General features: G+C 40.6%; 1 protein-coding gene and 1 long non-coding RNA gene across 15 annotated transcripts in view; both read right to left on the bottom strand.

Annotated features, from left to right (window-relative positions):
* Positions 1-20,440, bottom strand: part of DOCK9 (dedicator of cytokinesis 9) — a 114,182-nt gene extending 93,742 nt beyond the window's left edge. For 6 of the 14 annotated variants that reach the window (XM_061476272.1, XM_061476271.1, XM_061476279.1 and 3 more), the window contains exon 1: positions 2,017-2,618. In XM_061476272.1, coding sequence (XP_061332256.1) covers positions 2,017-2,178 — 162 coding nt within the window. In that variant the 5' untranslated portion in view covers positions 2,179-2,618. Of the gene's footprint in view, positions 1-2,016; positions 2,619-20,205 lie in introns of those variants that run through there. The other 8 variants (XM_061476280.1, XM_061476284.1, XM_061476287.1 and 5 more) reach the window with 4 other exon arrangements.
* Positions 20,441-23,409: 2,969 nt separating this feature from the next.
* Positions 23,410-26,198, bottom strand: part of LOC133281102 (uncharacterized) — a 29,527-nt gene continuing 26,738 nt past the window's right edge. The window contains exon 4 of the long non-coding RNA XR_009747379.1: positions 23,410-23,829. This is a non-coding gene — a long non-coding RNA (uncharacterized LOC133281102). The remainder of the gene's footprint in view (positions 23,830-26,198) is intronic.

Genomic DNA, 26,198 nt, shown 5'->3' with positions numbered 1-26,198 from the left:
TAGTTCTGTGTACACAGAGTTTCACAAAATCACTTGCCACTGTTGCCAGGACTGCAATATCTTTCCCACTCTTCCCACTTTTCAGAGAATCCTGCTTGCCACTCTTCAGGGTGAGTCAGTAGCAACTGCTCCCCCAACCTCAGACAGCAACAGCCAGTGCCAGCTCTGGTTATCAAAAGTATAGCCTTTCAATGAAGTCCCAAGCAGGAGACATTCTGGCCCCTCAACTCCATGCACTCTCCCACACTAACCTTCAGGTATTTACCCCAGGAAGAAACTTATCTTGATCCACTACTTCTAGTTAAACCGAGCTGACAAAGCCAGACAGGAAATAAATAAAAAAAAAAAAAAAAACAAAACAAAACAACCCAGTATCATTCTTTAAAAGCATCTAGAAATCTTGGAACTGGGGAAAAAAAAAAAAAAAAGTCCTAAGTGACAGATGTGGAACCTCAGTTGTAAAGTGCTTACTAAGCATGCTTTGTGCTTAAATCTTGCCAGTCTGCAAGCCAAAATGGCTAAATTACAGAGGAATTATTGGTGGAACAATACCACATGAAACAAAGAGAAAAAAAAAAAAATTCTATTTAAAAAAAGTATTTCTTCATTCACTCATCTAACTAAATGTAGGGTTTCAGGCCAGTAAAGGTGTTAAATCTTAACTCCAATTGAGTACAAAGTTATTGAAAGTATTCGTTGTCCAGAGTTTAACAAATGTCTAATAACCATCTGTATGAGGCTAACTTAAAAATGGCTAACAGCGTAAAAAGGCTTCTAATACCTAGAGGAAACCATTTTATTTTTAATATCAAACATACTAAGAAAAATCAATACTTCATGATGGGTAATATACATACTGTAAGTTATTTTAAGCATCTGAAGACAGTTCAGCTTATTCTCGATTTTTTTCCTGGAAGCTTATGTATGTGTATCCATGTACATAAATATACATATATGTGTGTGTGCGCACATATATATATATATACAGACACACGTGTGTGTACATATATATACATGCATAGACACACCTTTTTTTCTTGTATTTGAGTTCAGCTAGAAAGGACCTGACCATCATAAAGCCAGGAAAGCTTAGTGAAATTGTTAAAGGCTTCCCCTAACTGCAGTTGCACAGCGTGGGTACGCCAGCAGGCACTACAGGCTTGTCAAAAGCTGTCCAGCTATTTCCGTGTACCACACCCCTCTTATTCCAACTAGCTAGCTAGTGACAAAGCAATTAACAAGTAACCCCAAATGATTTTAAATAAGTATTTAAATCCTTAGCTAGCCCAATTCTAAGGCAAGCAGTGCACATTAGGTATTGCAATTCCACCCCCTCAACCCTAAATGCAATACATCTGACGCACAAATGCGTCATTAACCTGGGGGGTTCAAAGATACCACTCTCACTTTAAAGCCTGTTTTCTTTGCATCAGGCAACACCTAAAAAAGCCTTCAAGAGCAAAGCAGATTCGGAAAACAGTTATTACTTCCTTTAACCATTTTTTTCTTCTAGAATGCTCCTGCATCCCTTTCAGCAAGTTAAACAGAAATAGAACAGTTTCAGAGAAAAAAAGGGGGGAAAATGTAATCAAATTCATCTGAAAAAAATAAACCTTAAATCCTGTGTTACTGTTTTCCCAACAATGCATTCCTCAGTTTTTCCAAATAACGGAATCATCTGTTGTTCTTCAACTCAAGTGCCAAATACATTCCAAAAGCATGTTTAGAAAAATCTAACAGCAGGCTATCTTCCATAACAATCCTGTTCATGAAGCACAAATTCTTCAGACCTGTCAGTACAAATCTAAATGGTATCACAAGTATGAATCCTCAGTTTTAACATTACAGCTGCATGCACACGTGTATTACATGTCACATACATGCACTAACATCCTACAAAATCAGGACAAGGCATATTCATGGCTGTACATAGATGTTAAATAAACACAGCATCCTGGTTTTAGCTCAGCTTTCAATTAGCAGACAAAATTGTTAATGAAGCAAGTTTGTATTTACCAGGGATGAATGAATCAATATTCCTGAATCTTCATTTGGCAAGCTGAACGCTGTGTATTCAAGGGCATTGTTTTCCCCTTGCTGTTTGCAAATATAACCACAGTTTCTCTCAAAAACTGTACGAATGCCTTTAAACAGAACCACACTTGTAGTGCAACCCATTCCAAATCTGTTGAATTTTGCATTTCTAGCAGCCCTGATTGCATTTGTAGAATGCCTTCTTCCTTTGCTCGACTCGGATAATCTTCCTGGGCTTCACAGAAATATTTCTTTGTAGAATCTTCATTACGTCCGACATTTAGTGTGATCGTTGACTAGAAACCATCAGCTACTGAAATGTAATCCTATTTGCTTAAGCCAAACACTGCCAAAAATCCAGCCGCAGATGATGAAAAGCAAAAGATACCTCAGCAGTAGAGGATAGGAGGTGTTCAGCATGTGCTATTCTCCGCAACAGAGATGAAAAGATATTCCAGGGGGTCAGGGAAAGAGCTCCTATATTTCAGAGATCCTCAGAACATAATGAAAGATGAAAGGAAACTGCAAAGATACTGCTGCAGTTTCTGCTGCCAGCCACAAAGAATTCTCATCTGCTGAAAGAAAAGCACTCTCCCAGAATGCTTAGCACAGAGTTCGTACTGGCAAACATTTCTTTGCTTGACCTATATGTGCTTTTTAGTGTTTAAGACAAAAAGCTCAATATATGAGGGGAAAATTCTTAACTCACTGCAGCTACAGAAAAAAAGTCAGCGTGTTGTATAAACTCACTTCAATCAAATCTGCGTGTTATCAGCATGCTATTAGCAGTTCAGGCAAACCACAAGGGACCTTAAGGCTGTCTTTACTTTTTCCTTTCTTCCTCACATGCAAAGTGATCAGTCAATTCCCACCTGCCAGAAACCAACTTTATCTTGTCCTTGACTGCGAATAATCGTCATTTAAAAAGGGGAAAAAAGAACACAACTGACTATCTACCTCAGATCAACATCCACATCTAGAACAAAAATACCGACTGAAGTTTATAATACATAAATTTCTTGGCTTTATAGTGAATCACACCTGTAGTGATTGAAGTTATTACTACAGGATTCTTCTCCATATAACATACTGGTATCTGTTGTAAATACCTTTAACTGACACTGAGAAGAAGTATTAAGTTTCTTAAACTACTTTTAAAGACAAAAAAATTGCAAAAAAAGCAGCTGTCCTGATCCACACCATAACAGTATCAATTACTTTGTCAGAGACTGCTGGTTAGTTTTATATTTCTGCTAAACTGAAAGCACTGAGATGTATTTACTTATTTACTTACTAAATTGTAAAACTGGATGAAAGAGTGAACTTGCAAACTCAAGATTGTCACAGTGGAGTTAAAACAAGCTACATGAAGCATGAAGGGAGGGAATAAACAGATTAATGAGAGCTACACATTTGCCTCCATGCAAGTTAACTATCTCAAGAAAATACTTGCATGTTACAATGAGACATTCAGGAGAAATATTTAAGATTTGTATGTTTCTCTAACATTTGGCTAATTAATAAATCTCAGTATGCTTCTCATTAAGTTTCTACCCTAAATACATCATAACAACATGCATCACATCATCACATTGATTTGAAAAATGAAATTAAAAAAAAAAAAGCAATATTTGACAGTGATCCAAGTAGTTCCTGCCAGTGCCATATTCTCAAAGGCAGCAGTTAGCGCATTTCACATATTGTAAGAAATAGAATTGTGTTAAGACAGTTCTCTTAATAAGAAATAGCACGGGGGGGGGGGGGGGGGGGGCAGAATAAACAAGATAGCACTGGGGGGGGGGGGGCAGAATAAACAAGGCAATGGTGAAAAATGTGGCATAAATTCTACTCTGAAGGGCAAAGATACTTCTTACATCACCATGAACGTTGAACAGCAATGTCTTTCTACCTTCTATCTCTCTACTTCTCCTACCCTCTTTGAAAACAAGCAGCAGGTCAGTGAAGGAAATGCTCTGCTCAATTCACTAATGTTGGATAAAGACATCCTTGCAAACACATGGGGGAAAACAGTCATAGGAGTTACCACGGAAGACACCTCCCAAAGATACATTCAAATTAACTGTTTGTAGCACAGAAGCCCACTTCATTCCCCCATAACCTGCCCAAGTTCAGGTTTCAAACAAAATACCAAAAGTAAATAGATCATTAAAAGAAAGCACTGTTTAGGTAGTTTTCCATGCAATTTCAGCAACTTCATAATAGGAAATGTTTCTACAAAAGGGGGAAAAAAAAAGCAGCTTATGTCTTAGGAGAGTATGAGTAAAAAGGTAGTTACAACAAATTATCATGCAGTTAACTGACACTTCTTTAGTTATCATGCAGTTAACTGACACTTAACTAGACAGTTCTTTCAAATGCCTAGAGAATGACCTCACTTTTAAAGCACTAGGTAGGATGTTGAGGAACAGGTAGACAAAAAGATCTCATTTGAAAAGACAAACATCTTGACAGAATTGTAGCCTAAGTCAGACTGGAAGTAGCCATGGGAGGCATTTAATTCAAACCCAATTAAGAGCAAATTTAATTCCAACTATATCTTAAATCACTTTAGTCTCAAATTTTTGTACCATTTTAGAAAATGCAACTGAAACTCACTTGGATCAACACAATGGTAACAATAATAACATAAAAAGCATTCCAAATAGAGCTTGGGAGATAAATATGGGGACATGAAGGGTGGGAAGAATCCACAGGGAGGAGGAACTTGACCAGATGCTTATATTAATATTATGAGAAAGTACAAAGTAAACACATGTGCTTGAAATCAGACAGTTCTAATGAATGCTTACAAGCTTCTGTTTGACATTCGTTAACATTTATGAAGGTAGAAGTCTTTAGGGAATCGTTATCTGGATTGATGCAAAATCTTCAGGGGCTGCTATAGAATTCTTACTAACAAAATGAGAACTTAGATAAACCTAAGCAGAAATTGAACAGTTGAAAGAATATAGATCAAACTAGGGAGGCCTTGCAATCAAATGTGTTACCACAAAACATCAGCGCTCTCTCTTCAGACGTGCCCTCACTAAAGCAAAATATTTCATAAAACACAGGCCCATATCTGCAAGAGAGCATACTTCAGGCAGGATTCAAGCACCTAGGTCCTAGCGTATGAGCCACAAAAATACCCTTTATCTCTTAAAACATTTAAAGTAGGTACTTACATTTTTATGTACAAAGTTCTCTTCGATATTTAACATGCCCAAACTGCTGCCATCTTGACAGGAGCGAACAGCTGGTTCCTTACAGATCTTAACACATCCTGACTGAATTCAGCTTTTCACAAAAACGTGACAGTATTTGTAGGTGGAGCACTACCTTCCATCTGGCAGCTGCCTGTAGACTGGCAGAGAAAGCTGGAGATGCAAGCCTAAACCCTCCTCAGCCCAAAGGATTAAAACCAACATTGCTTAGTACTCTTTGGAGTGCTGTAACAATGTGATGATAATGTACCAAGGCCAAGGTACTCACTTCTGCCTGACAAAGCTATTCTGCAGCAAAGAACTGAAGATCCAATAGCCCCCCAAGAGGGAAAAGAAGTGTATATACAACACTTAGTACTTCCTACAGAAAAGGAAAAAGAAAATACTGGTTCCTACTGCAATGACTGTTTCTGCAATCATTGCTTCATGCAAACTTCATAGAAGAGCTTTGTCAGGTAATTCTCCTCAAGAACCCACATTTCTTCAGAAAGAAGGAACTAGACTAGAAGCTGCTTTGTGGCCACAACAGTGACTTTTACTCTGTCTTAAAACCTTTAAGCACCTGAATTGTTGAAACTCATGCAGAGTGTCTGGATATGGATTATTCTGAGTTACCCTCATATCCACTTTCCAGAATGGCAAGAAGGAGGATATAAGGAACTACAGGCTTATCAGATTCACTCCAATCTCCATGTAGATCATGAAGCAAACCCTCCTGGAAGCCATTTCCCAACACATAAAGAATAAGAGGCTAGTTCCAAGTAGACATCAAGGACAAATTATGCCTGACCAACCTGTCTGCCTTCTGCGATGAGATCCTTGGTTCTGCATGCAAGGAGATAGCAACAGACATTGAATAATGTTAATAAAATAAGCTTCTGACAGTCTTCCTTAGCATTTTTGTAGTCAAATTAGACAGATGTGGTCTGAATGAGTGGATAAGGATGACATCCCGTTGTGCACCAAGTTGAACATGCTGACTAGGCTTTTCAGTACAAAACCAGATATTGATATATTGCACTGCGTCTAATGGAGAGCCATCATGATGGTTTAGGAGCGGCAGCATATGATATGAGAAAAATCTAAGAGACCTTGGATAGCTCAGCCTTAAGGGAAAGCTAAAGGAGATCTTACTGCTATTTGCAACCACCTCATGGGAAACAGAGGATAGAGCCAGACTCTTCTTGGAGTCATAGGAAAAGAGGCAACAGACACAGAGTATTCCATTTGCATAAAAGGATTTATTTCTTTTTTCTAACCATGAAGGTTGTCAGCTACTGGGGTTAAAGTGTTTTCCATCTCTGTGGACATTAAAACCAAACAGGCATAGTCTCTGAGCAACCTGCTCTAAGCAGATCTATTTTGAGAAGGGGATTGCTGCAAGCAACTTCCAGAGATTCTCCTTTCAACCTGTACGTTTTCATGATTCTGTGGCATTACACAGGGTAGCCATACACTAACCACAGAGACAGAGAAAAGCTCCAAGAAAATTCTGTTCTTCAGGAGAAAGCTGGTATGATTACTCCAGGAGGTCGTCTTGAGAACAGCATGCTCGGATTCCTATGTAATTTTGACTGAGAACGTTCACACTCAGCCATGCCCTAAGAAAAGATCTGCATCTGATAAAAACAAAAAAGTCACCAAAAATGTGACACTAGAAATACTAAGTCAGAAATACCACCAAGCTGAAAACTACAGGTGATTGATCATTTGTAAGATTCCCCTAATATTGAAGACCATATCAAAAGTAAAAGAAAACCCCACACTAATTGGAGCAAGACTTAAAATTGACAAACAAGGGAATGTTTGTGTCTGCTATGCTGTCATACATTTACAGAAATCAGGAGGAGGTGTAAATGATGCAACTCAAGACATGCTATTCCACATCTTGCATACATGGTATTATGCATGTGTTGATGGAGAGATGTACATGAATTTAAAACCCTGCTAGTTACAAAATGCTAAATATCTTAGCTAATAGTTTTAGGTTGCCTACTTGATAGCTGCAGAAAGGTCAGTCTTTTCAAGTCCATTCTTACATGAGTAACAATACATTCTCAACCGTAGGTGAGCACTGGGTGCTGCCAGTAAAGCATGTGCCTTAAGTTCAACTGAAGTACAACTTGAGCACCAAAAATAACCCAAAGAACTTTATAGAGTTGTTCAGTTCAGATTGACTTGGACAAATAAACATTTATCGTTAAGCATGAGAAACAAAACAGCTAGCCCTTTTAAATGTTTTACATTTCAAGCCCTAACATTGATCTCTAGTATTGAAATACGCTCACTGAACTCCATCTAGTGGTCACATAACTTTCAGCTTTTTGAAGTTGAAGTGATCATTCTGGGCTTTCAAGTAGCTGATAAGATAATAATAATAATAATAAATTTCTGTTGTGGTTAAGAGAGCTACAGAAGAAGTCGCTAATTATAGAATATTAATTTCAGAAACCCTGATGAAACCATGCCAGAATAAATAATGCTCAACAGTACAGTAGACTAAAAAAAATACATATATTAAAACCCAGGTTTTGAGCAACCTGACTGTGTTCAGGGAAAGCCAGCATAAAATTCAGGGCTCATACATACTTTTAATACCTCTACAGAGGTTATTCTGATTCAGGTCCTTCTCCTTTCCTTTGTTCCTAGTTCAGTCAGGAACAAGTTCCAACTTCTTCTCCGGGAGACTATTAGCAGCCAAAATACTATGCTGGAAGTACTGTCCCTGAACTTTACCAGCAAGACTGTATACAGCAGGGTTTTTAAGGTTTTGTTTGGTTTTTCCCTGTTAGAAATCTCATATTTCATGAGAGGAAAAACTTACTGGATCATGATGCATGCAGTGGCTGGGAAGAAATTAATATGCAACACTACTGAGACATCTAAGGCCACATACAATACCAGGCAAACAACTCCAAGGTGATAACAAGCCTGGCAAGCAAGAATCCCAAGACAATTTCTGAAAGGAAACTAGAATAGCATCCTTCAAATAACTATGACGTGTGTCATCTTTTCATTAACCTGAATGTTCTTTTTAAACTCACTGACGTTTGAGGTCCAACACGAATTTAAAATCCCTCTTGGACTAGCAAATAGTAAGAGTGAAGCCTCCTTGAACATTCCTTAAAGGCAAACATACTAATATGATTTTCAGCTAAACCACTTACTAAATCAGATGACTTCCATTGCACAACTCTTAGTGCCAGTACAAGTGGGTGCAAATATGCCTGGCAGAAAGAGGTCTGAAATACCACTTATCACTGTACGAGGGCAAGAGATGAATGGGCTAGATGAGGTGACTTTCAATCTTATTTTCACAAAGCTTCAGTTCTGTACTATTTTGTTGCCTGGCTGTAGCCACTTACAACCATGCCTATAAACAAGCCTAGAAAGGCATGAAGAGAAGTGCAAGCAGATTCTCCATCAGTACCAGCACCCGTGGGAAGAACAGTACTTATAAAACCAAAGGATATAAAGACCATTATACAACATAAAAAAGCAAAGAGCATAAAATAGCAATGGTGATGCAATCGAAATGGAGAACAGGTTACTACCTTTCCATCACCTTAAAACCATGTTAACATGCACAATGCTAGCCAGCATCTCCTTTTGACTTTGATTTCTTCACAAACCTGTTAAAATAAGACCAACAGCTATCTTACCAGCCTTTGCCTCTCCCACTGGAAACACCCAGCAGTTTCTGTGGAACTCCTATTTTTCCTATTCATGTATGTTTCAGTACTCCTTTCAGCATATGACCAGCACTGTGCATTGGGTAACCACTAAGGTAGGAAGATCATATATCTTAATGTCAAAACATCTAAAGGCAGTGGAGGCTCTGGACTTGTAAGCTGAAACCAAATTAAATGGCTACAAACTCAGGTACATTGAATTACAGGCTCCTGAAATCAACTATATTTCACTTTTGGTAACACAAAAATTGTTACCATCTGCACTGATGGAACCAGAATACTTTCCCTACTTAAAATAATGCAATCATTATCCATTCTGAGTATAATGTACAGTCACTCTTTGTTGGGGAATTAGTTTTATAGTAGTAAAAATATAAATACATCTTATCTCTGAATTCAAACTCCTTCCCATCCACATAGTACCTGAAAGTACAAAAGCAGTTTAGCCCATGCTTCAAATTTCCAGACCTAGATCAGTATCTGTCAAGATGCCACCTCTTTCTAAGTCAATAGTTAAACCCGAGTACCAAAAAGCACCCAGAATTACACAATGCAGCAGCTAAGGATTATTTATTTACACTGATGGATCTAAATTACAGGCTTCCCTGTATTCTAGCATCTCTGGATCAGCATTACTCCTTTTTGACTTTGTTGTGACTAAATTTAAACCTTTTTTTTTTTTTTTCTTTTGTAATCATTGGGGGAACTTTGTTTTTCTTGTTTTGTTTGGGTTTGCAGAAGAGTTGTGTTTTAAAGCATATTTTGATTGCTTAGTTAATTTTATGTGAGGTCACTTGATATTCCCACTGCATGAATAACTACGTTTCTTCGCAGAAGAAACTTAAAAAGGGACTACTCGATTTCAACTTGTAGGGACTGAAACATTGTTTATGCACAAACTCATTTGTCCCTGAGAATTTCAAACAAGTTTAGAAGAGCAAGGTATCATTTTGAAAAGTGAATGGTTTTGTTGCTTTAGATTTCTTTCTCAGTGTCATCCCCAAAAGAAATGTTTCAAGAGTACTACAGAAGCAGTTAGGAGAAAGACAAAGACATCCTAAATCATGCTTCCTTGATTTGCTCAGAGTTACAAAGTTGACATTTCTTCCAGAACTAACAGCACTGACAAATAAAGCAAGGTCTGCTTTACAGCTAACCTTGCCTGAAAAATCTGAATCACAGAGTCTTTGGAAATGTTCAGCCTCAGCTGACTTACTTCTTCCTCCTCATTGTCTCAAGATAGAAAAATGATCCAGAACTTTCATGTTCTTTTTTGGCACAACAATTCCAGGGGCTGCAATTTCCTTCTTATGCCACCTGACATCCCTTCCTTCAGCTGGTGAGCAGAACAAAATTCTAGCTGTTTTATTTAATAGGAATAGGCCTTCTTATTCAGAGAGGGCCCCAAACCAAAGCCTGACCTGAGCCCAGAGGCTTAAAACTAGACTTTCAGATAAGACCTTAATTTACACTGACACCAGCAAGTACTCCAGTCTGAATCAGACTGATCCGCTTGCTTCCTCAGCACACAGAGCTAAAATTACTTTGTTCTTAAAAAGCAAACTAACACCTCACAGAACAAGTACACAGAAGACTCTGATTTTAGGCTTCCCAGCACAAGAGAGCCATGGATGTACTGGAGAGGATCCAGCAATAGGCCACAAAGTTGAAGGGACTGGAGCATCCCTCCTATGAGAAAAGGCTGAGAGAGCTGGGACTGTTCAGCCTGGAGAAGACTCAGGGAGCTCTTGTCAATGTATACAAATACTTGAAGGAAGGGTTTAAAGAAGACACAGCCAGGCTCTGCTCACTAGTGCCCAGTGACAGGTCAAGAGGCAATGGGCACAATCTGAAACACAGGAGGTTCCCTCTGAACATCAGGAAACACTTTTTCACTGTGAGCATAACTGAGCACTGGCACAGGCTGCCCAAGGAGACTGTGGAGTCTCCATCCTTGGTGACAGTCAAAACCTGCCTGGACATGATCCAAGGCAACCAGTTACAAGTGGCCCTGCTTGACAGAAAGGTTGGACCAGATGACCTCTAGAAGCCCCTTCCAGCCTCAGCCAGCCTGTGACTATGTAAAAGAACCATGGCACCCCTTTGCACCACTTCCCCTGGAGAGAGCTCTCCTGCTGTTGTTTGGTTGGTTTTGTTTTGGTTTGGTTTTTTTGGGGGGGGGGCGGGGGGGGGTGGTTTTTTTTTTAAATCATCATCATCATCACAGGTATTTACCAGCAGCCCCAAGGCAACACCACTACCTTAAATAAAGCACTTCTCAGAATGGAGTGGTTTCACCAGTCCGAGGTGCCAGATCCAGACAAAGGTTTAACCAAGCCTTTTGATTTCTTCTTGTTTTTCCCTCACTTGAACTGCCAGAGTCTCCAAACCAGGCAGCAATCTCTGGACATAGCAGGAGAATGCAGAAGACAATATCCGGATTCCCTGTACCTCCTCTTATATCTGATTCATTGGGCACAGATGAGAATATGACAAACTGTTCTAAGAGACACAGTACTTCATCCTTACGCTAACAAAGAATCACATCCCCCACCCCTGCACATCAACAGATCACAATGGGATTGTAGCAAAAGACAACCTCAGCTATGGATGCTGGAATTCTTTGATGAAACGTTTGTGCTCCAGAACAGTTTTCTCTATAAAACCCCCTTCAGAGCTTCTGTTCAACCTTCTGAGCACCTTTAGATGTCTTAGTAAACTGTTTTCCAAAGCAGAGTCCATCTAACCGATTAAATTCTGGCCCTTGCTTGGTACAAGAAATCTTGTCCATAACATTAACCAGGTAGGTTTTTTACCTACCACTATTTCATAGATTATTAAATTTAAGATACTCCAGTACATGAGTGCCTCTGGACTAAGACAGAATGTAAGCATGCCTGCACAAACCTATCTGTCCTTTAAATGAAGGCCTAAAATAAGTTACATGGTCATAATTATTAGAGTATCTTCTCATTTTTAGATAAAATTTATTTCAAAAATATTTACATGAGAGGCATTGTGTAATACATGGCCTACTTGTGCAACTTTATGCCTTTTCTGGTTTGCATAATTAATGCTTTTCACAGACACAGACAACCTAAGATGTGAGGGGGGAGAATGAATTTGTCTTTTCCCTCTTCCAAATGAAGTTTTGCCTTCAGTATCTAAATTAAGTCCTTGAGACCACTCAAAAACCAAAAATAGCCACTAGCTAAGGAAGTAAGTTTTATGTACATTTTTAATCTACAATATTTTTTAAGATCACTGCACTAGTTAGGTCTTCAAACACAATCAGAAATTTCAGGTCTAAATAAGAGCTTCCTGGACAACAGCACTGAAGATTCTACACCTTTTCTTTATATCCGTAAAGGACCACTGGCACCAAATCACCTCTAACAGTTACAGAAGTTCTTAAATAAAAGCAATATAGGCAATACATTTCTCAGGAGGAAACAATCAAGTTTGTTGCTATCTGGAAAACTGAACTCCCCTTATTTGCTTCAACGATTTGTCAGTAATTTTTCATCACTCTTTTTAAAGGAAACACACATAAATTTGGCAGAATCTTACAACTACTTCAAAAATACAAATCTCTGGTTAAACTGCCAAATTCACAAATTGTTGAGCTTGCATATACATGAATATATCTGATGGTTATCTAATCTTAGGCACACACTACTCGCAAGTGACCACTCAGTCCAATAACCATATATACTTAAAAGTAACTTGAACATCTACACCTATGCAACAGTAAAACTAGTTGGCATTAGAGGTCTAGTTTTCAAAATAAGTAATTGCAGACCCTTTTGAAACATTTTCATAGAAGCACAATGAAGCATACCCAAATGACTTGACGTAGGATATACAGTTTTAGTTTATTGCCCAAGATCTTCAATATGGGAAAAAAACAACCGTGGAGTTGTGAAATTCTCAAGTTTAAATTCACATGTAAGGAGTTCTACTTCCATTGAGATACAAATATGTCAACCTGATTGAGTATTAAAGGGCATGAGCAGGGGAAGAGAGGAAAGAGAAGGTATACTGCGGTATTATTCCATGCTGCATGAGAGCTACTGCCACCATACACTGAAAAAACAATCCAGCTTCACCCTACACCTGACATTTGCTGTATTAGAAACAACTATTTTTAAAGTACTTATTTCTCTATTTTAAACATAATTATTGTTATCTAGCAGGACAGAAAAAGTTCCAGAGAATAATAAATAAGGTACCACGAATAAAAATTATCTAATGTTGTTTAATGGTTAAATGTAATTTTGCTCACACAGAAATTCAGCTGTTCTGCATTTTACCCCCCAGATTCCTTTTCTGAACCAGAAGCTTATGAATATTTAAAATTCAAATAAGTTTAACGGTATTTATTAAAAGAAACTGTAGTACTATAGTCCAGCCTCCAAATCTTCAGAACCACAGAAATGTCTATCATACCCAGAGTAAGCCCTCTTAGCAGTATCAGACTTGCCAGAAATAACAGCTAGTTTTCTTAGTAGTATCTTGTATCCAGTCAAAAAGGTTTTGATATGCACTTTGCTAAAATAAAACCAGCACCTTTATCAACAAGATCTTTTTCTCTGCCAATTTTTATTTCCTTTAGGAAAGGTAAGTGGCACATACCATAAGCTAAGTAACTTCTTCAGGGTTGAGTATCAGGTTTTTTCTTCCCCCAACTAAAGTTCAACAGTTCAGAGAGTGAGTAAGCATTACCATTCGCATCAAGTTCCTCCAAGGTGAGATGTGTTAGGATGACGTTCATCGTCAGCAACAATTCTTCCTTTCAAATCTTGAGTGCCAGTTCTCATATCCCTGCTTTCACTCATCCATTCATCACAATTTGCTTCTTCCAAATTCCTTATGCGTACAATTTCACATTCCATTTACAGAAAATTCAACTTTATCCATGTTTCCAGTTTTTCTGTACCCATCAGCTATAAAAGATCCCAGCCCCCCTCATCCTTTCAGCAGTACATACCACTTTTGAATTCCTAAATTTCCTGAAGCAAGCCATCAACTATCTCCTTCTACACAAACACTGCAACAGAAATCTCATAGTTAATGAGGTTCCAAATACTCCATTCATTGTATACAGAGAAGCCACTTTGCAGAAAAGCACACAAGCTCTCTGTACACAGGGCATATGAATGGATACACAAACCAGAAAGGAAAATACCAGCCCAAAATGAATACTATACGATCCTTCCATGAGCTGTACTCATGGAAAAACTACGTTAAAAACATTGTAAAAACATAGCACAGAGTGCACCTATTGATCTTTTTTCATGGAGTTGAGATTCACAGAAAGCAGAGATCAGGACTGGAAAGATGATACTGTGTAAAAATCAAGTATTCTTTAAAAAAAACAAACAAAAAAAAAAAAAAAAACCAAAAAGAAAAAAGATAAGTGAATTTGAGATCAAAGACTCATTAGGAGATGCAAGCACTGTCTTTACGATGTACTGATTTTCCTCCACATCTGAAAACCTGAATTTCTGCAACTTTCTGAAGCCAAGAGCTCTATCAGGTACTTTAAGTTAACACATAAAACACAAGATATGATATGTATTAAGATATGTATTAAGATATGTATTAAGATATGTATTAAGATATGTATTAAGATATGTATTAAGATATGTATTAAGATATGTATTAAGATATGTATTAAGATATGTATTAAGATATGTATTAAGATATAAGGTTCTGAATGACTTCTTTGCCTCAGTCTTCACTGGCAAAGGCTCTGACCACACCACCCAAGTCTTGGAGGGCAGACGCAGGGACTGTGAGAATGAAGACCTTGGGCCCACTGTAGGAGAGGAACTGGTTTGAGACCATCTTAAAAATCTGAATGTGCACAAGTCCATGGGACCTGATGAAATCCATCCGCGGGTCCTGAAGGAGCTGGTGAATGAAGTTGCAAAGCCGCTGGCCATCATATTTGAGAAATCATGGCAGTCAGGTGAAGTTCCCAATGACTGGAAAAAGGGAAATATAACCCCCATTTTCAAGAAGGGGAAAATGGATGACCCGGGGAATTACAGACCAGTCAGTCTCACCTCTGTGCCTGGCAAATCTCGGAGCAGATTCTTCTGGAAGGCATGCTAAGGCACATGAAAATCAACAAGGAGCTTGGTGACAGCCAGCATGGCTTCACTAAGGGGAAATCCTGTCTGACCAATTTGGTGGCCTTCTATGAGGGGGCTACAGAACTGATGGACAGGGGTAGAGCAGTTGATGTCATCTACCTGGACTTGTGTGAAGTGTTCAACACTGTCCTACACAACATCCTTGTCTCTAAATTGGAGAGACATCAATTTGATAGATGGACCACTCAGTGGATAAAGAACTGGCTGGATGGCAGCACACAAACAGTTGTGGTCAATGGCTCAATGTCCGGCTGGAGACCAGTAATGAGTGGCGTCCCTCAGGGATCGGTGTTGGGACCGGTCTTGTTCAACATCTTTGTCACTGACATGGACAGTGGGATTGAGTGCGCCCTCAGCAAGTTTGCCGATGACACCAAGCTGTGTGGTTCAGTTGATACGCTGCAGGGAAGGAATGCCATCCAGAGGGACCTTGACACACTTGTGAGGTGGGCTGATGCCAACCTCATGAGGTTTAACCATGCCAAGTGCAAGGTCCTACACCTGGGTCGGAGCAATCCCAGGCACAGCTACAGGTTGGGCAGAGAAGAGATTCAGAGCAGCCCTGCGGAGAAGGACTTGGGGGTGTTGGTTGATGAGAAAATGCACATGAGCAGGCAGTGTGCGCTTGCAGCCCAGAAAGCCAACCGAATCCTGGGCTGCATCAAAAGAAGCATGACCAGTAGGTCGAAGGAGGTGATCCTGCCCCTCTACTCTGCTCTTGTGAGAGCTCACCTGGAGTATTGCATGCAGTTCTGGTGTCCTCAACATAAAAAGGACATGGAACTGTTGGAACAAGTCCAGAGACGGGCCATGAGGATGATCAGGGGACTGGAGCACCTCCCGTATGAAGACAGGCTGAGAAAGCTGGGGCTGTTCAGCCTGGAGAAGAGAAGGCTGCGTGGAGACCTCATAGCAGCCTTCCAGTATCTGAAGGGGGGGTATAGGGATGCTGGGGAGGTACTCTTCATTAGGGACTGTAGAGACAGGACAAGGGGTAACGGGTTAAAACTTAAACAGGGGAAGTTTAGATTGGATATAAGGAGGAAATTCTTTCCTGTTAGGGTGTTGAGGCACTGGAATAGGTTGCCCAGGGAGGTTGTGAATGCTCCATCCCTGGCAGTGTTCAAGACCAGGCTGGACAAGGCCTTGGGTGACATGGTTTAGTGGGAGGTGCCCCTGCCCATGGCAAGGGGGTTGGAACTAGATGATCTTAAGGTCCTTTCCAACCCTAACTATTCTATGATTCTATGATGAGATCAGCCTTCAAATATCTGAACCTATTTCATACATCAAATCAAGGAGAACTGCACAGAACAATCTAGGAATCGCTCAGATTTCATGCTGTTTTTCTATATCTCAAGTTTCTTCTGTACAGTGTTAATTTCAACATAGGGGAAACAACTTTTAATGCATTATTTGGTACATATAAACATCTTCATTAACTGTGTATTTAATAAGGGTGTTTTGTTGACAGCTAGGCAGAAGCAAACCAAATCTGGCATGCCAAATATTCTCTTAACTGCTTATTATCCTTAAGTGTCAGCTTAATTTAATATAGAACGTATTGATTTGCCACTGAGATAATTTATCATTAACACACCAAGACAACACATACTCTCCTGAAGTCCTACTGATCTGTATGCAACATGCACTGAGTAACTTACCACCACTTAAAGGGACCACTTCCAATTATGTGTAATACTAAAGTTGCACTGAAAGCAGCTCTGGGCAGGATTGCTGGTTTAAGAAACAGGACTGTCATCCCCACAGCCTTCCTCCCCTGACAGAAATGTATTTGGGTGGCCAGAGGCATCACATTAACTCACGTGGCTGGTCTGAAGTCAAAACAACATCAACAATGCACAAGGCTATACATTCAGCAAAGATGATACTTTCGAGCAGAAAATGGCAAAACCTGAACCCAAATAATCAAGGTAATATATTATGTGCCTTACCACAGTAGAAAGCTGATTGCCAAATAAGTTTCAAGTTCAGCCAACCAAACTGTACATGTTGGTTCAGCAAACTGAATCTAACAGAAAGAACATATGAGATGTCAAATGCTCACAAGACAGCTTGCTTCATTCTGTAATGAAAACTAGCTTGACTAACCACATCTGCTTAATGTTTCTTTTACTACTCAGACAACCTATTTAGCCTGTCAGTTGGCTGAAAACCCCTGACTTTCAGATGCAATATAGAGCAACCCAAAAACGTAAGATATACCATGCCATCCTACTGGCATGCTGCTTTCAGTCCTCTTTCATATGATCCTAAGAACATTTATACAGCAGAAAAAACAAGCTGAAGTTAGAAATGTGATCTAATAAACCTCATTTAATGGGAATGACTTTTGGTGGTGGTGGTGGTTTTTTGAAGTATAGCAATACACTGTTGATGGTAAAAAATAAATGGCGCTGTTAAACAGTAGCCACAAATATAAGTTAGAGAATCTGTACCACTTCACAGGTATTAGCAGTTCACTTTTATCAGCTACTGCAAGTAATGACTGAATGATCTGCATCACTAGCCAGTACATTGTGCTGCAGAGATGTACAGTCAGAAGTGATATTTGGTTGTATGCAGCTGGACAGATCACCCACCAAGAACTGCTAGTTTGAATTCATTCTTTCCTACCCCAAAATTCTACACCTCAAGCCCAGCCAATGGAAAACAGCTTCAGTATTTTTTCAGTATTGGAAAACTTCAGCATCTGTTCATGAGCAAGCAATGACAGACAGATCCCATTAGTTACCAGTGCTGAACAATGTTTTAAGCAAGACAGTTTGTTGATGACCCAGATAAAAACATCCTGGGGAGATGCTCTATCAGAGCTTTGAGAAGCAGCTCAGGAAAGAAAGTGGGTCTTCTTTTCTTTAAAGCCATACATCTGGCTGGAGTATTCCACAACTATTATAATACTGGGAAAAATCCTATGTCCACTAGATCAGCCTGAGAGCTTTTCAGATACTACAGTCCAGACACTCCAACAGCTAACAGGTCAGGCTTATAGAAGTAAATATGGGGGTTTTTTTTAAGTATTTTACAGCCAAGTACCATCCTATCTAAACTCTTCCTTTAAAAAGATACCTTCATTCCAAACATCACAATGCTCAAAAAAAGACTGACAGTACATTCAAAGGAGGAAGAAATGGTAAGAAGGTAAACGTAAACCTGTGATCACTTGCCTTTGCATTCATGATAAACAGCATGTGAGCAGTGATAAAATGAACAGCATTTATGACCGGAGGAAAGACGTAACAGCAGGGGCAAAATGTGGCTGAAACAGGAAGGTGAACTTCAGCACAAGTCTGCATGGAAGAGAGATGAGGATTTTACTCCATGCATCAAGCTAACAGAGAAGGATCACAACCCTGCCATGAACCTGAAGTCACTACGTATGGTAAGTCACAGTTTTTGCTTTCTGAAGTAGTGATGGAAGACCTTATCCAGAACCAAACTACAGTACACTACTTTACACCATCACTTCTTTCACTTCCTTTAAATTCTGCAAAAATACCTGGATTTTTTAGTGAATACCATCCTATCGTGTCTCTGGTCAACCTGCATGAATTCAAGAATCAGATGTGTTCCAACTCATCTCAATGACATTAGTCATAAGTGAACTAAGAAGAAAAACATCTAACGGGTGGAAGGGGAGAGGACAGAATTGCCAATTACTGCAAAAGAAACACTTATTTATGTCACGAAAATACATAAATCCTTTATGTATCCTTAATGCTCCCTCAATATGAAATATATATATATTCCTAGGAAACACTTGATCCCTGGAATACTGCTAACATATATTGGATGTTCACTACACATATATGCACTAGTGTCTTGTGGAAAACTGTCAGTATTCAGGTGGACCCTGAACTATGGGTATTAAGTCTTCTATTGTATATTCCATATCCCATATCCCACAGTTAGAGAATAATTTAACATTAGAGCCACTGTTTTATTAAAGAACTGTGGGACACAAAATGTATATAACAGAAGACTAAATACACACAGAAATGCCCTGAATTACAGCTACAGCATTTGTTACTCTCACACACATCACTACCACAAGACAAACAAGTCTTCTGACAAGCAGTTTAAAAAAGTTAGAGAAGCCCATACTTAGCAACAGCAAGAGTGAAAAACAAATTACAGATCAGCTTCCAACATCAGGAACTCCAGCAGCAGAAAGTCTTTACTTACACAGGGTTTAAACGCTTACTAAAACATTCCCCTTGGAGATAACAAAACCACATGGAATACAATCGCACACCATGAATTAAGAGCCCCAAGAGAGAAGTTCTGAAGAATCTTGCTGAGGCTGTTTAAGATGTCATCACCTGGGCACAGCCAGGCCAAAACCCATACCTCTGTCTCAGTTGCCTCAATTCACTGTCTAACACCTTCAGACAAATGTACTCTCATCAGTTTCAATTAAATTAATAAGCCTGATTGTGAACTGGCAAGATCAACTGCCATGTGCTAGCACAGTGACAAATAGCCTTCAAACATCCCTATTACACTTGCCAGCACTCATCTTTCATACTGTAGGACGCAGCAAAAAAAAACACCCGTGGTTTAGCTGTAAAGCGTGGGGACAGTAGTAAGATGAAACATCACTTCTGCACCGCTGTTTTCACACGCACAGAAGCACTTCAGTTGCACTGGGGCGAGAGCTGCACCCGCTCTACAGGTGGAGGAGCCGGGAGGCACGCAGGCCCCTCGCCTGATCGAAGGACGAGGGGAGGGGGCCGGGCGCTTCCCGGCGAGATCCGCTCGCCCCCCCGCCCCGCACCGCCTCCCGCCCGACACAAGTTTGCAGCGGGAGGACGGGAGCGCCCGACCGTGCCCGCGGGGCGCTGCGTCCCATGGCGCTCTCTGCGCCGCTGCCGCTGGGCGCGTCCCCACCCCGCCTGCGGCTGCACCGGCACCGCACCGCACCCGCCCCGCAGCCGTCGCCGAGATCCCCCCCCTCCCAACCCGGGCGGGATCAAAGGGCCCGCCTCCTCCTCCAGAACCAGCCCTCCTCAAGAGGCCGCAGAAGCGGACGGAGCCTCTCCCGGGCCGCTCACGATCCGCCGCAGCACTCACCAGCAGGACGGAGCCGCGCACCACCTCGGAGACGCTCTGCCGCAACTCGGCCGCCGTTCCGGGCTTGCTCAGGGCCCGCGTGAACTTCCGAGTCTCCGGTGCCACCAGGGCCATGGCCGCCCGCTGCTCTCCCGGCACGGCCGGCCCCTCACGCGGCGGCGGGAGGCGGGAAGGGCGCGAGCCCCGCCGGCGGGCGCCGCAGCCGGTGCCGCTCCCGCCGGGCAGCCCCTCCCCCGGAGGAGCCGGCGCGCACCGCCCCCCTCCTCCCTCACACCGCAGCCGCCGCCGCCGCGGAGGGCGATTGGCGCGGCAGCGAGAGGGCCGAAAGGGGCGGGGCGGAGCGGGGCGGGGCCGCGCGCGCGGCACCCCGGAGCCCCGCCCCCACCTGTTCCCACGGCGCCTTTCTGATTGGGCCCCCGGTTACCTGCCCGGCTGCTGCTCCCCTCCCTCATTGGCTTAGCGCGGACCCGCAGGCCAAGGTGAGGGGCGGGGTCGGTTGGAGCCGGAAGTTGCCGCCTTTGCCGGGCAGGCCCCCCCCCCCCGCCGGGCGGGTTGTGGTGAGAGGTAGTAGCTGTGGCGGCAGTCGTGGCTGGGTGGTGGTGGCGCCGGGTCCCGGGGTGAGGGGCTGTGCTTGTCCCCGGACCCCAGCGTGTGGCGGTGAGCGTGGCTCCGAGCAACAGCGTCGGTGGCACAGCGCTGCCGGAGTGGCCACCGTTGTCTTTGAGGGCCGGGAATAGCGGCGGTGGCCGTGCCGTCTGCCCGGGCTCCGTGCCGGCGGCTTCTGCTTGTGTTTGCACCTGCACCTGTACGTACACACTCGTACATGCGTCTGTGTGTGCCGTGGTGTAGTAGGAAAGTTAGAAAGGTGGAAAGTTGGTGTGTTCGGTGTCCGTAGCGCTGCTCGTACATCCTAATGAGGCTTCAGTTTAGAGGGTTTCCTGTTGTGCGGTTTTCTTCTCACAAACGGCTTCTGGGTTTAGGTAGAGTTGCATCAAAGTGGACCTGGCTGTAGCTTTTTTAATTGCTGTGAATCTCCTCTGAGAGACTGGTTAGTTGTAATCCCCGTCTCCGAAGGTGCGTAGGCATTAGTCACTTTATGGCTACTTTGGGGAGCCTTATCTCTCACTACAAATACCTGAAATCAGGATTGAGCAAGGAAGTGGCTGGTCTCTTCTCTCAAGTAACAAGACAAGAGGAAAGGGCCTCAAGCTGTACCACGGGAGGTTTAGACTGGATATTAGGAAAAAATTCTTCACAGACAGGGTGCTCAGGCATTGGAACAGGCCGCCCAGGGAACTGGTGGAATCGCTGTCCCTGGAAGTGTTCAAAGCCGTGTAGATGAGGCCCTCAGTGATGTGGTTTAGTGCTGGACTTGGCAGTGCTTGGGGAATGGCTGGACTTGATGATTTAAAGGTCTTTTCCAACCCAGGTGATTCTGTGATTAAATCCTTTAAATGCTTAAGAACATTTGAGAGCGTTAGGGCTTGTATGCCTTTACCTTCTTAAGCATCTCTTCGTATAAACCAAAACCACTTTCCTACACTGAATATAGTTTACCACTAGTGGAGGGAGCAGCTGAGTGCTGTGGACAAGGCGGGGGTGGTTTTCAGGTGGAGAAAAGGTCACAAAGTGATTGTATCTGAGGTGGTGTACTCAAAAAACGCCTGCCAGAGAAAAGGCCTGCTTTTTTGGATGCTTCACAGATAAGTGTGTAACTAATAACATTTGAAATAATTAAGGCAATTCTTATAGAATGACAGAGGATAAGAAGTCCAAATGCACAAATGTGTTGCTTATGGGGAGGGAGGTTTTTTTGATGAAGGATCTTTCAACGGGTACTTTGCAGACCCGTATCAAAGCTTCATTTACTTAAATGTTGAGCTATGGCTCTTTTAGACATCTGTCACAATTTGAGTGTTCCTATTAGTTTATACCTTTCTTTGGGAAAGAATGTGCAGGGACAGGGGTTGGTCAGGCTCATTAAAGTAACTAGAGTTCCTGATTTCACAAATCCAAGACCTGGTGTGTTTATGAATCAATGTTTAGGCTAATAAATCAGAAAATTAGATACTGGTGAGGCAGATTGTCTAACGCAGAGCTGGATGAACAGCAATGTAAATATGTAGCTGGAGTAAGTAGAATGAGGTACTTAGGGTCATATTTTATTTTTTTCTCTTAATCTGTAGGATATGTCTAGAGTCAAACGTCCACAAGTAAACACGTCCTACATTTTATATAAATAATAGATTAGCGTTTTCTAAAATAAAATCGCATGTTATTTTTGGAGCATTCAGGTGCTTTGAGTTCTGACAATTCTGGCCAAAAAAAATAATAATTGTCTAGTCTACTGATTTTATAGTTGCTTGAATGTAAAATGGGACAATTTAACTGTATTTACTATGTATAAATACTTCCCATATATATTATGCAGCTTTGCTGGAAAAGGGACAGTTTTCCAAGCCTGGAAAAAACTCTGAATGTGTAAGAAAAACTCTGTATGTGTAAGAAAAATACACCAAATAGGTAAATGGTAGTTTATTTAGGAAGACTGTATAGGATGCCCATAAGATGATGTTACCACAATCATAGAATCATAGAATAGTTAGGGTTGGAAAGGACCTTAAGATCATCAAAGCTTCTCTTCAGCTGAATGCATTCAGTTAAAGAAAGAACATGAAAGCAACAATTAATATTGTGTAAAATGAAAGGAAAAATGTGGAAGCTGATAAGCAGAAATGGTAAGCTAGCACTTGTCAAACAATGAGAATGAATAATAATAGCTAAATACATGAATGAAAAGTCTTGGCTCATTGCCTAAAGGACAAGGGCAATACATTTTCTTTTTAAATGTCAGGATCAAGGAAGAAAACAATTTGACAGTGGCATGGTTTCCCATATACATTTTTCAGTAACAGTGATGATGTATAGAAGCATTTATTTAATAGAAACCTGGATAAACTTAAGCAGGGAAAGTTTAGATTGGATATAAGAAGGAAATCCTTTCCTGTTAGGGTGGTGAGGCACTGGAATGGGTTGCCCAGGGAGGCTGTGAATGCTCCATCCCTGGCAGTGTTCAAGACCAGGTTGTATGAGGTCTTGGGTGATATGATTTAGCGTAAGGTGTCCCTGCCCACAGCAGGGGGGTTGGAACTAGATGATCTTAAGGTCCTTTCCAACCCTAACGATTCTATGATTCTATAATGTAGTAATGCTGCATGGGTATAATTGCAAATGTTTTATTCAATCATTACTTAGTAAGGGTGCTAAATACCAACAGGTAAAGGTAAAAGACATTTAAACTTTCAGGACCAACTAAGTAATGTCCTGGAATTTTACGCAATTCTGAGTCATGCATGGTAATAATCAACCTGTGTATGTTTGTTCCAGAAATGAAAGCAAGAAACTGATTTGGTGCCATGAGAAATGAAAACCAAAAGGTTATTTGAGCTAAAATAACATGACAAGAACCTTTGGAAAAATCATGAAAGTAAATGAAAATCACATATAGGAATTCAATATTTACTGAGTTTCTAGTATCAGCAGGTTTTCCTGGAATTGTTGGAATTTGATGTTGTTTAATTGGATTAGCATTTCACCTGGCAAAGGTAAATGTATAATATTGATCTTCATTTAAGACATTATGCCATATTCTGTTTAGTGCAAATATTCTCTTTAAAAATATTTTTATATGAAACTTGCAACATACATTTATCTGAATAAAAAAAAAATTACCCAGCAGATCTGAAAAGTAATTCTATCTTGAAAATCATCATTGAAGTGAGACCTGTTTAGCAAAATTAAACCGAATCCTCATTGTATCCCCAACCTATTCATAATCTTTATTAACTTATGTAAAGAAAACATAAAATCATAGACTCATAAAATGGTTTGGGTTGAAAGGGACCTTAAACATCATCTAGTCCCAAACCCCTGTCATGGGCAGGGACGCCTTCCATTATGCCAGGTTGCTCCAAGCCCTGTCCAAACTGGCCTGGAGCACTGCCAGGGATGGGGCAGCCACAACTTCTCTGGGCAGCCTGTTCTAGTGCCTCACCACCCTCACAGTAAAATAATCATTAATATCATAGATGCATCTATAAAGATTTGTAGGGAGATATTACTACTGAAGCAGAGCCTGTTTTTTTTTTTTGCAGGGCAGGTAGAATGGATCTTGCTGGATTGTTTATTTGAATACAGATTAGTAAAAAGGCATCTAAGTACAAATATTTTCAAGTGAAATTATAGAGGCATTATAGTGTGGTTATGAACAACTCAAAGATTCATGCTTATGGTACAAATCTTGGATGTGGAAGCAAAGGAATATTAAGAATGAGTAATAAAGTTATATATAGCATTTATCAACCTATCACAAAAATAGTGGAATTGTATTTTAACACAAATAATAAACTGGAAAAGCCAAGAAAATCTGCCTTGCTATGATACTAAAAAAAACCCAACTCTTTAGCTTATACAAAAGCTTAATCATAAAGTACTAGGATTTGCAAGAGAAGAAAATTTCAAATATTAAGTCTCTTTAATCTGCAGGTGAGGTGACAGTGAGAACAACTAACTTGCAGCTACAATGATACTAATTTAAAATAAGCACAAGATCCTTTTATTTTAGACACAGGAGGAGTTGTTTGGTATAATATCCTTGAGGAGCCACTAAATTCTTTCCTCCCAAATTCTAGATTAGGATTCAATATATTTTCTAAATCTTGTGCTCCAAGTCATCCCTCAAATTAGGGGCTCAAAGCAAAGTTCACATTATAAAATTTCTTGGCTGATGTTGTTATGGAGGTCAAGCTTGGTGCTCATCATAACCTCTCTGGCCTGCAAATCTGTTCAGTGGAGAACAGGTGAGCAATGGCCACCAAATCGTAACAAATGATGTGGTTGGAATAAGTGCTAAAAGAACAGAGGAGGCGGGGACGTGCTCAAGCATTAAATTAAATACGTAGGCAGTATGGAGGTTTTACAGATAATAAATAACTTGGAACTGGATCTTAAAATCCAGATAAGGCACATTCCTTTTTTTGCACTCTGAAAGTCAGAGGCATAAAACGCTACATTTTGATAACATTCTATCAGCATTTTAATTTAAAAGGAGCTACTAGTTCTGTATAATTTTAAAAACCCAACTAATGGATGGCTTGTTTAGCATCTTCAAACATAGTAACCCATTCAGTGATGAGCTGAAGTAGGTTCATTTGAGATCCCTTTTAAAATTCTCCCAATGCCTGAAAAGAATAATGGAATGTTTTTTCTGCATCTGGCCAAGACTGACTTTTTCGCGGACACAGCTAATCTGTCCTTCCTAATATTATGCAAACAGTGCACACAGATATTTCTGAATAGCAGCTTTTAGTTCTTTTTATTTATTTATTATTTTCTCAGTGGAATATAACAGTATGCCAAAGTTTATGTACAGGAATATGCAAACATTTACAGATTGGTTTGATTATACCACGCTGATATACACCATGAAGTCCATAGTATGCACTCTTAAGGTGACATAACTTTTTAGCAGGTGGTGTCTTTTATTCATTTTAAATTTAAATACCTGAAACTTTCTATTTAACGAAAATGTGTATTTCCACTGAGTGGATACACCATAAATTACTTCAATCTTGTTTCTTTTGATTATATTAGTAAGAAGGAGCATACATGTGTATGTGTGTCTGGCTCATAAATGGAAATTATTTTATTCCTTACCTGGAAATCTGGGTATATCATGTGGTGAAGGGTAGCAGGATTTAGTGGAAGTTTCTCAGTAACTTCCAGCATGTCACTGTTCATAAAACTCCATGCACTACCTGCTCTGAGGCATGATGTCATCAGTTTCAGTGTAACTGTTTTAGGCTTAATCATTGCAACTTTGCCAATAGAAACTTGAGGAAGTTCCAGGTAAATGCTCTGTGGTCTTTCTACCCATTCAGCTGCAATTGTAAAAGTTCATTCTTCCATTTATACTTCTCATGTTCAGCAGAGGT

Source organism: Pezoporus flaviventris, unplaced genomic scaffold (assembly GCF_033815535.1).
Source record: "Pezoporus flaviventris isolate CSIRO_AGI_PZ_B2104156 unplaced genomic scaffold, CSIRO_AGI_Pfla_v1 ptg000095l, whole genome shotgun sequence".
Lineage (NCBI taxonomy): Eukaryota > Metazoa > Chordata > Aves > Psittaciformes > Psittacidae > Pezoporus > Pezoporus flaviventris.
This window is presented reverse-complemented; position numbering and strand designations above follow the sequence as displayed.